General features: G+C 36.8%; 1 protein-coding gene across 6 annotated transcripts in view; it reads left to right on the forward strand.

The window, feature by feature from the left end:
• Nucleotides 1-12332, forward strand: part of sdk1a (sidekick cell adhesion molecule 1a) — a 352985-nt gene that overhangs the window by 155047 nt on the left and 185606 nt on the right. For all 6 annotated transcript variants that reach the window (XM_079864734.1, XM_079864735.1, XM_079864736.1 and 3 more), the window contains exons 2-3: nucleotides 6008-6167; nucleotides 10206-10312. In XM_079864734.1, coding sequence (XP_079720860.1) covers nucleotides 6008-6167; nucleotides 10206-10312 — 267 coding nt within the window. The remainder of the gene's footprint in view (nucleotides 1-6007; nucleotides 6168-10205; nucleotides 10313-12332) is intronic.

A 12332-nucleotide genomic window follows, 5' to 3' on the forward strand; every position in this document is an offset into this window, starting at 1 on the left:
AAGTTTGGAAAGCAGAAGTAGCTAATGAAAAAGCAGGGGTGATTTCATCAACGTAGCCCATCAGCCCTGTAGCAGACCTGTTACATCCACTTTTAGCCAAGCTGTCTGCTGTCGGAACTTTTCATCTTTGATAATAATCCCAACAAATTGAATTTCCTTCTTGGTCTCTGCTTATGCATTCCTGAAGTCGTCTTGCAGTGGTACGGTCCACTGGAGAGGCAGAATGCTGATGAGCCCCACACTGCCACTCTGGCTTCATGCACAGACAAATGGAAAGTGAAGGCTCCATTGAGCACACCTGGCAAAATGGGGAAGGTGGAGTAGATGGGAAAAGACGCCTGCACACTACCTGTCTAACAGGCATCTGCTTGAGCCGCCCAGGGACCCGCAGCAGATGGGAAGGGTCTTTCTCAAGACGTAGCATGCTTAAAAAGGTTTCGACTGCCTGGAACTACATCAAAGAGATGTCCTGCCTTTAACTGAATTACCATTATTATGCTCATTAATAACATTCATTTAGAATTTGATCGAGGCATGTTTGCATATGGTGTATTGTTATGACAAAGGCTATGTTTTCATCCAAGTTGCAAATTTAACTTGTGCGCAAAAATAGGAATCTTGCATAAAATATTTGCAAATAAAGTTTCCATCCAGTGAGCCAAAGAACAAAATCGTCACTTCCTGATAAACTTGTACTAAATATCACAAAGAAAAATGGAAGTTGCTGCAGTAGGAGATGAGCGCATAAAGTTTTTTATGCACATTTTTCCATTTCCATCCGGCATTTTTTATTGCAATATCCCATAATGCGCATAAAAATAGATGGATGAAAACATGGCTATTGATAAGCAGAAGAGGATGTTTTCATTTCCTTACTGGGAGGTGAAGAACTGATTTGGTGCAGTTTTACTCGTTTCTTTTCCTCTCCTTCATATTTTTTTGTCTGCTTGATTTGATCCTATCTGAATGAGAATTTGTAGAGGACTTGTTGGTATTCACAAGGACAAATGTTCCCACAGCATATCAAACAGAGCACGTCTCAAGAGCGACGTACAGTCATTGTGAATTCTTCTCCGGGTGTTTCGCTGGGGATACCTACAGCACTTATGCTAACACAATCAAGGCCTTCTTTGGCCTTTTTCATCAAGATGGGCAATGTTAGTTGCAAACAAAAGATAACCCATCATGATGAGTGTGTACTTTTGTTGGTGACAGATTTTCCTTGTATACACCACTGATATTCCTTTTACACGCTCTCTGAAGAAAAGTGAGTGCAAATTGTATGTTTTGTAGACCATACATTTTTTATCCTGAGGTGTAATCACACAAAGAATTGATTTAAAGGTGTCACATTCTACAAATGCTGAGCTTTTTATTTGTCCTCTAAAGTTCACTTATGTTAGTGGGGGATTCATAGGTTGTAATTTAGTTACCTTTTCTCAGCCTCTCAGCAGTAAAGGGGCTGTTTTTGATATCGTACCTTTAAATGCGGCATAGCAGCACACTTCATGGTTCTCACTAAATACCAGTTTAAGTTCGATGACATCATTTATTTGACTAAATAATTATGTTGTTTGTATATTTTTTATATATTTAAATGTAAATTAATACTCACAATCCTAGTCTTTAGAGAGAGGGAGAGAGTGCATAAATTGTTATTATAGGGCAAGCTGCAGAATACTGAATAGATTTTGATATGCAAATGTGGGTAGTTATTTGGATTGAATAGCATGCAGAAAATGTCCCAACTGCTTCAGAGAAATGACTGAAATAAGTGTCCTGAGAAATCACATGACATTACAGATTGACCTCTTTCCTCAGTCCGACAACAAAATCTCAAAGCTGAAGGTGTGCAGTGTTGTGGGAAAGTCTCATTCAAAAGTTTGGGGTCAGATATTTAATTATTAGAAATAATTGTATTAAGCAAGGAGGCATTAAATTGGTCAAAAGTGTCTGTAAAGATATTTAAAATATTACAAAAGATGTGTGTGTGTGTGTGTATATATATATATATATATATATATATATATATATATATATATATATATATATATATATGCTTGTCTTTTGAACTTCCTATTCTTTAAATTCTTTAATTTTATTACTGATTGTTTACTTGTCTTGAAAATAAAAAAAAATCAGTTTTCTTGATTTAAAAATACAGTAGTGGCCAAAAGTGATGTCTGGATGGGATTGGTTTGGAGATTGATTTTAATGATTCTACAAATCAGAGTGAACCAATACATTTTAGGAAAATATTTTATATTTTTAAATATTTTAAATATGAGCCTTATGAGGGAAGAACAAAACTCTAAACTTGGTTAAGGTATTTATTTAACAAAATTATTTGGCAAAAAGATGGGGTAAACTACAGCTACAGGTTTTATTTTACTATGCCAAAAAAGGCATAGAAAAACAAATAAGCTCACAAAAATACAAACAAAAACACATTGAATACAGCATAATCAGTTATTAATATGTCATTGGTTCTCTCTTGTTTTTGCATGTGATTATAATTTTAATGTGTGACAGTCTGGCCAAAAATGATGTCTGCACAATTTGGCATGTTTCATTGCTTTATCACAAATAAAACAACTGACTCCTGACAACAACTATGCTTACAAAATCTTTAACACATTTTTAATAATATTGGAATAAAGCGTGAAGATGTCAATTTTCCAAAGCTAGACATTACTTTTGCCCACTACTGTACATGCTGTATTTAAAATTTTAAATAAAGGTAAATGTTTAAATAGCATATTAGTGTTTTCTGTGTTATCGGAATTGCAATGGAGAGTCATGAAAGTCTACTCATATTCGTAACAACTTGTGAAATTTTGCTAATATCATAATCGTAGTCAGTGATGAAACCATATTTGCTCTGTAGAAAGCTTTGAATTGTGAATATTAGAGTATGTCTGTATAGTACTTAAGCTCTTCTCTTTCAAAAGAGCAGGGAAAATCCTGCTTTTTGTGATATATTCCTCTCAGAGTCTCAAATTAAATAAAAAATGCATATCCCCCTCATCTTCACACCATCAAATAAGAATAAAGAAGCACAATGAGTGAAAATCAAGCTGTCAGAGGAGAGCTGCTAGCTAAAGAAGTAAAATGCGTCCGATGAAAAATGGATTGATACTAACGTCTGCAAACTTTCACTCCGGTGAGGGCGATTAAACTTGGGTGCGTGGTTTCCTCGCTACTCTTTTTTATATTTACAACCAACCATAAGGCTACTAACATTTTGCAGGTTTTATGTCGGTGCGGGAGGAATGAAATAAGAGGTGTGGCAAGCCTGGCACATCCTTCGATGTTTATTGCGAATAAAAGGAAGGAACAACACGAGCAGGGTTCTGTTTTTGAACTCTATGGGAATCAGAGCTCCTCATGTCTTCATGGCAGTTGAGGCATTTCCTTCTGTGTTGCCTAACTCTTGGTTAAATGCCATGTGGGAATACTTGGCCCCCAATTTAGATTTAGGAGATTTAAATGCCTTAGAGGTGAGCAGGTGTCTGCTTGCAGGCATCACTTCCCTCTGAGGTGTACAACTAAAGAGGCAGAGAGGAAGGAAGAGGAGGACCGAACATTTCAGTTGTAGCACAGTCGGAGATTAATCTTAGAATGATTATCCATGATTAACATTGAGTGTTTGCTTTAATTACTACAGCTCTTGATTGCTGCAAACCCTCAAGCTCAAGAAAACATTTTTGTGATGTATTATTGAACTGAATTTGAATGTTTTGCAAGGAATGTGGGACATGTGGCTGCCTCTTTTATTTAGACCTTCAGTAATATTGAGCAAATTTAATACACTTTACACATAAAGTATATTGAAATCATAAATCACTACTGCATCTCATGTAGGGGGATTGATGTATTAAAATCAACCCTGCAATTAGTATTCCCTAACAATGAAAATTCTAGAACTGCTTCTGGGATGTATATTCATGAAATGCTTATTGCTTATTTAATTTCATAGCGGTGCAACAAATGGGCTGCGTCTGAAATCAAATGCATCCCTACTGTATAGTATGCGAAAAACAGAACACCAAAAGAAAAGTGTGTCCGAATACATAGTATTCAAAGAACAGTATGCGAAAAGTCGCTGGCTGACCTACTACTTTTGCAGAGATTCTGAAGTGCGTATTGGGTGGACCCTTTTATCCCATTAGGCCACGGGAGGGGATTTATGAATGGAAGTGAAGCGAAGCAACTGACGCTGGTAGGTCACGTGACAGTAACAACATGGCGGATGTAGTACATCCAAATTTCATTCATACTACCCATATCCATGCTATATAGAGCGTACTTTTTTAATGGTCACGAAATAAATTCTAATTCAAATGTACAGTAGTACCTACTCCGACAGAATGCGATTTCGGACGCATCGATGGGTTCCTTAAATTGTCTCAGATTGTTCTTACCTTTGCTAGTAGTGAAATTTAGAGGCTGGATCTTGTGGAAGTTGAATTGAATACCCATGAACTAGTTGATCTTAACTCTCCAGAGATGGAGCTCTAGGATGAGACGTGATTGGCAAGATGTCCGCCCATAAATTTTCATCGTAGCCCCCCAAAACATGAGGAAATCTACTTCCATATATGGTCCTTGCAAGTTTGTGTCCTCCATACTGGAGAGACAACTACTGTAAACCCATAAAACGGCCATAAAGCAATGCCCATCTTTCCTCGCCCACACTGTCACAATTGCTCTGACCTCAAGGACACTATGTCTCTCTCAGCTGTCACCTGGAGTCTTACTGGCCCTTGGACTCCATCTCCTTCTTTCACTCCTTTCATTCCCTTTTTAAAGCCATCATTGATATTCTCCACAGCAGCTCGGCTGCATCTGTCCACATTCTCCACCATGTGCTCTACAGCAAGTTTGTGCCCCCTTGACATTTCGCCCGTTTAACTGAAACACAGCAATTCAGGAAGCTAAATGTGACTGAATGTAGAAGTATAAATGCAAAGGAATCAATTTAAAGAACTTGCAATTTAATGTATTTTCATTAACAAATGTATTCATTAACAAATTTATTTGCTACATCCAATACAGGGATCTGTAGAGGCCTAGGTTAAAAAAGAAAGCCTTTCTTGATCAGCATTTGTGCCTTGTTTAACAGTAAAAATATCTAAACATCCCTGACACAGTATTCATTTATTGCCATAAGATAACACTTGTTTTCAGAAAATATCTTATGTTTAGTTATATTTCTTTGCATTGAAAAATAGTGTTTACATACTGTATGCATAAATCTAACTACTATACATTTAGTTTGCTTAAAATTAGACAGCACTTTTTTGCCACTGAGGTAAGAAAAATACATTTAATTCAAAATGTGTTTTCTAAAACAAGCATCACATCACACCATATTGCTTCTCGAGTAAATCTTTTTGATGTTTAAAAAATATTTTTGTCTCGATTTCCAGTAAAAAATGATACAGAAAATGATTTTTTGCAGTGAGTGCGTACCGGCTGAGCCGTAGTTCTCTCGCTTACATATTTCAGGTGGTTTATACTCTGTATAAAAGAGCCATTGCACGGCACAATTGATTTGTCTGAGCTTTAGGGGAAACAGCAATGCCGCTGACAGAAGTCAGATTCACTGCACCCAGGTGTCCTGGCTTCTTTTCTTTTTTTTTCAAATCAAAGCTCGGAGCCTTGCTCTTCTGAAGTGTGGCGAAATCCGCAGATGGAGGATTTAAAAGGTTTGGCGCTGGCTGTCTTTGGTTCTCCGGCGCTGTCGTGAAAGATTTCTCCGCCTTTGTAGGAACATGTTACGATAACCTTTGTTTGTTTGCTCTCACTGAGGAATGGGCATAAATAGGCGTCTCTATCGAACGTGGATTTCCACAAAGTTGACGGCACTGGTTGTTGTAAATTGAGGAACCAGTGATGTTCCTGCATATTGACCTCATCTTTGATGATGCCTGCGCCTGGTCAGGGTAGCATTAAAGCGAACTCGCACCTTTACTAACTGTGCCTCTTTCATGTCTGCCTGCAGGTGATGTGGCCCCCTACTTCAAAACGGAACCGGGACCTCCAGAGATCCACCTAGAAGGGAACCGTCTGGTCATGACCTGCCTTGCGGAGGGCAGCTGGCCTCTGGAGTTCAAATGGATGCTCAACAACACAGATATCACAGCCTTCTCCCCAGAGTACAAGTGAGTGCCAGCTTTCATCTTAAGGCTTTCTAGAGATGAATTCCTGCTCAGAACTGTGTCAAGGTTACACAGAGAGAAAAGCAGAGGCTCACGGTTAATATGAGAGACAAAAAGTCCAATATTAATCTCCCCTGCAGCTTTTTATCTGTATTTCTACAAGTATTACATTATCTACAAGCATTACATAAGCATTATTCCCTATCTGTGGCAGGTATATTAAAGTTGTTCAAAAATTGACCATTAACCTTAAGAATATTTTTCTTATTCTGCTGTTGTTTTTTATGGATCCGTTTCAGGAATCTTTCTCATTACTTAAATAATGTGTAGTTTTTAATGAAAGTAACTTGGAATTTGAAGAACCCTCACATATAGAAAGATTTTTTTTTTTTTTTTTTTTATGAAAATGTTATTATTATTTTTAAATAAGTGTTAAATGGTTCAGATGTTTCCAACAGGTAGGGTACAATGGGGCTTAAGGCACACCTTTAGAAAAAATGTGCTTTTCACTCCTCCCAAAGTGCATGATTGCAGGAAAAAAAATTTTTTGTATTAAACATCGATGGAGCAACACATTTTGTGTGAAAATAAATCATAAAAGTGGTTAATTTTGCTTAAAAATCATATAAATGTATGATGTGGCAAGGCACCAGCATGGGGCTAAAGGCACACAGTATCGATACAAATACTTTAGCTAAAATAATATGGTTTTAATAATTAATACTTATTATCACTTTAGCAAAGTTTGTACTATTTTCTAGTTTGTATATGTTCATTTTGATAAATAAAGAATTCATTTTTGTTCAATAAATCATTAAAATATGTTAATATAAAAATGTATTTTAAAAATACAGAAACAAAATTATTTTAAAAACTAAAGATTATAAAAGCATTGAAGTAGATCTTATAATAATTTAATATAGATTTACAGTAGTAACAATAAATGAAATTTATATAATATGGGTATTATCTCTAAGGTGGACACCCAACTTAATATATGATATGTTCCATCTGAATCTAAGCATGTCATGTCAATAAATGGACAGGGGCGCCTTTTACCTCAAATACCATACTTTTACATATTCTTATGTGCTTGAAAAACTGTTGCTTTAATTACCTTGAACAAAACATCATTAAAAATCATTAAGAAGACCTTTGTCTCAAAATATAAAAAATAATCTAAATCTTAAATCTAAAACATTTTAAAAAACATAAAATATTAGATCAAATTAGAGCAGAATCAACTTTGCGCTGCTGTCAGCGATTGCATCAAGGATCAGCCAAATTTCAAAAGCCTGTTTTTATTGTTTTACCTTTGTCCCAGACTTTCAATATTTAAATAAGAAGAAGAAGAAAAAAAAAAAAAAACTTAATGTGCCATGTAAAGTGAAAATAGAGTGAAAAGTTGATATGAAACTGTTTTTTCTTCCCTATTTTGACCAATATCTGAGTGAAATTGCTTATTTTCAAACAAAAAAATATAGGGTGGGACTTGATTTTATCCATCAGGAAAATGTTGTCATTTGCTAATTGCTGATCATTTGTGATCATGTCTTTCAAAATTAACAATGTGCACAGATAAATCATTTCTAATAAAACACTCCAGCAGTCCATAGAAAACAATATGAATCATCAATTTTGATTTCATGGTGTCACGTGTACGCTGTGTAGTTAAATCCAAAGAAGAGAAAACGCAGGAATAACAGGATCCTAGAGACCTTTATGAACATGGAGAATGAACAAAGCAACTACTCGTTAAACACTGACGACGACAAACACTAAACTGAGGAAACTAAGGCCTTGTCCACACCTTGTCCAAGTTTTCATTAGAAAAAGCTTTTTTTTCTCTCCGTTTTCTCTCTCTGGCCTTCCATCCACACAGAGATGGCGTTTTTATTAATGAAAACAAACCTTTTTGAAAACACTCTCCAAAGTGGATACATTTGAAAACGCCGTTTTCACATTGTGGTGTGGACTGTCAAAACGGAGGTATTTAAAAATGATGACGTAAGTTTGGTCATGTGATGCATATTGTACAAATAGATTCATGTTTATACCGGTATTGTGCCTGTTATGTGCTATTCACTTTCCCACTGTTGCTAAAATGTGTTACTTTGCACACTCACAGTCCTGCAAAGATGAAAATCTTTTGTACGCACATTTGCTGTCCTGCGGCAATACGAGCAGTTGCGTTTTAGACCAAACATATGGCGACTGAGTGCGACCTGAACACATCAGTGGATGCTGAGATATTTTGCTAAATAAAATGGTCCTGCCCGAAGAATTGGTCGATGACTTTATTATTTATTTTTCCATCTGTATCATCTCAGTGAGCTTTTGTGAGGTTTTACGCATGCACAGTAAGGTGTATTTAGCGTTTTCAAACGCCTGAAAATGCTAGTGTGGACGGAGAGCGTTTTTAAATGAACTCACCATTTTCAAATCTATCCGGATTAATGTAGACGTATCCTAAGGGCTTAAATACATAGAGAATGCAATCAACAGAACAAGGAACAGGTGCGAGACTAATTAGACACTATGGTAACAAACAATGAACTAGAGTGTAGGTATAACACTGACTGAAACTAAACAGGACATGATCGTGACACATGGTGACTAAGAGTTTATTTTGTACAATAACCAAGAAAACACCCCCAAAAAAACCTTCTAGTTGTCTAAATTGTCATAATATCAGTGGGACTATTGTTCTAACTTCAAGAACGTTTACATGATCATGACAGGAGAACATTTTAATAGAATTTTACACAGACAAAGTTAGTAAGTGATCGCACACTTTTCTTTACATAAGGTCTTGTGTCTTTTGAGGCAAAACATTTATGCTAATTTTAATGTGATACCTCCCCCATAGACTTTCATTATAATCAAATTACTACAGATGCACTTTTTGTTTGTTGAAACAAGTCGACATTATTTTCTGCGACAGATGCTGTCAGTGGAGCTTAACTTGTATTGAACCTGGAACGTTCCTTTAATCAAGAAATGAAATTACTAGAAGTGAAGTGCATTCAAATCATTTGCATTTTTTTCTTTCTAAATTCTTCTAGTTTATGCAGTAGTACATTTAATCAACCATATAATTTCTTAGTTGAGTTCTCTCCATGTCATGTGTTTAATTTCTCAGTAATGATAGCCTCTTAGCCTGACCTTTTTTAATCAGCGTACAGCCTCTGTTAGCATTCAACATTTCCTCAGACGTGCGGAGTGTTAAAGCTGCTGAAGATTTGGCCCTACAGATTCCTTCAGTCTTAATAGAAAAGTCTGCAGCGCTGCCTGGCTCTCTTCAGAGACAACTAATGCTTTCATTCGTAACTTGAAGTGCACTGCTGACACCTGATTCATAGTTAATGTCAACTTTTACATAAGATGTTTTGATTTATCCTCCATTTAGGAGTCATATACATGCTAAAGTAGGTGTTTCACATCTTTGCACCTCCTCATGTCAAGTGTTTCTGCATTTTGTCCATCTACAGAGCTGGTTTGCTCTAATTGGTATTGCTTTTCTCATTATCTTTCATCACCTAAACAGCACGCTCAGAGCTGCCCCGGTATTGCAATTGAGTTCCTGTGATGGAGGGAAACCACCACCGAGATGCACAAACCCACCAGGTGGCATTTTCAGAGACGTAAACAGATTCGGCTAAGTAGTGAGCAACAGTGCATTAGTCATATATTCAGCGTATTTGGAAATGCCAACAGATTTTAATGCCAAAGCGTTCACCACCTCTGCTTTTAGTCGAAGTGGCCTTTTGGCTGAAACCCGATGTACGTCATCATAGCTGGGCATGGAGAGGATTCCATGTGCTCTGCTCACGCTAATGTGCGAACTGGCGGGGAAAAAAAAGACAGTTGTGACTGCAAGGGTAAACCTTTTAAACCCAACCCCTCTAAATGGGAATACATTTGAGTCGAAAATCCTTGAATTTGTTGGCAAATAGCAGGGAACTGTTGTTTTTGTTGTTGTTGTTTTTTCCATTCTGGGATTTGAATTAAAGTGGTTGATTCTTTTTTTCATTCTCTTAGGTTCACCGTCTCCTCTCTCCGGCGCTCCAATATGGGTGTTTACCAGTGTGTGGTGAGAAACAGGATGGGCGCTCTACTCCAGAGAAGAGCCGAGATACAAGTGGCATGTGAGTTTCTGTGGTAGATCAAATGAATTTACACACATACGCTAATGGGTCGGTACGATTTTTTTATGTTTTTAAAAGTCTCTTATGCTCACCAAGGCTGCATTTATTTTATTAAAACTACAGCAAAATAGTAATATTGGGAAATAACTCTTTTTCTATTTAAATATATTTTCTGTATATCTTCCTGTGATGGCTATGATCATCACTCCAGTCTTCAGTGTCACATGATCCTTCAGAAATCATGCTGATTTGCTGCTCAAGAAACACTTCTTATTATTTTTGTGGAAACGTGGTAAATATTTAAGTTATTTGAAATCGAAATCTACTGAAATCTAAATTTTAACATTCTAAATGTCTTTACTGTCATTTTTGATCAATTTAATTCATTGCATTAATGCAAAAACTATTGCATGGAAGTATATACAGACATCTAAACATACATACAGTACATACTGTATTTGATACATTTATGGTGCTTTTGCATCCTTTCTGAAGCTTGAAAACTCTTCTTTGTAAATGCATGGGAAAAACAGTTTATCTTTCTTGCACTCTCATGTGAAGATCTGAGTGATACCATTTAAAGTTTTCCCAGGTATGCCTTGAATAAGGCAGGACTTATACCGAAAGTGTAAAAGACTGCTGTGGGAGAAAAGCTGACTAGGGGTTGAACCATTTCTGTAGCGTTTATAACATGCTGTAAAGGTTCACAATGACCCAGGCTGACTGTTCCAGATGCTTTCAAAATTTTTACTCAGAGAAACATTCTACCAGGATGGAGTTATCACAGTGATTAAATGAGAAATCATTCTTTCCGGCTCTAGACTCATTCTTCCCAATGCAAGCTTGGTGCAAGCTTGAGCTTCACATCAGCGTAACTACATCGCCACTGCAGCTGCAGACGCACGACAGTATTTACACTGGAAGCATTTGTACAGCGTCACAGCAGAGGCTCCAAAGCTATGAGCATTTCTTCACAAAGACAACTATATTTGTTTAAGTTGTTCATTTACAAACTTGATAGTCTTGAAAGTTGGTTAACATGGAATGTAAATGGTAAACCACAAACACAACCAATAAAACAGCTCTGATCATGTTGTTTCAGCCATACTTTGATATTTTTACAAGACCGCAAACTCTATGGATACCCCCCCCCCCCCCTCCCTCCCTCCTCAGATTTGATTTAGGTAGTGCTAGCGCCTGGCTACCTGTCTGTGTATTACATGATAAACTAAAATAAAGTTTATATATCATATTTTCTGGCTAGTTTACTGTAGTTTTATATACCATACTTTCACCCAAACTGAATAATTAAAAACAAGTTAAAATGGGTAAATCTTCTATAAATATTTTTGATTCTTAATTTTCTTATACTCCAGCTCTTGTTAAAACACACTAGACATGCTTATTATGTGCATTTTGGGAAATCATATTTATTTTGTCCATCAAAAAAAATGTGTGCTTTCCCTTTAATTGAGAGGGAGCAGCGCAGCAAAAATAGACTCTGCGTCAAAACCCGGCTTCGCTTGATGCTCACGCGACGCTCCTGCCCCCCAGTGTGAATGCACTCACTGGTTAACATGCACAGCGAAAAAAAATATGCGCTGCTCACGCGCCGCTCGTGCTTGCGGACGGCCGTTAATGAAAGTGCAGATAGGCAGACACAGATTGAGTGCATTACCAATCACTCGCTTTTTTAACTCGCACATTCTCAAAAAATGGTCTCATATTGTTTTAATATTGCTACAGTTGTCTTTGGCTTTTTCATCCCATAAATGAGAGCTTTAAACACTTAGATGCGAAAACTGCACCGCTGGAATTACAGCATGTCAACAAAATCAAAGCACAATGTGCTTGATGTTCTTTTGTTCTGCATGGTGATGCAATCTTGCTTTGCTGTGCGCCATGAATAAATGTTTGAATAAATGTTTCTGATTGAACACCTCTGCAGTTTGTACCAAAAGCCTCTGTTGTCCTGAATGTATCATCAGGTTGGCTTTGTTTTGGGGAAAAAAAGGTTCTA

The sequence above is a fragment of the Squalius cephalus genome (genome assembly GCF_949319135.1).
Source record: "Squalius cephalus genome assembly, chromosome: 1".
NCBI classification, from domain to species: Eukaryota; Metazoa; Chordata; class Actinopteri; order Cypriniformes; family Leuciscidae; genus Squalius; species Squalius cephalus.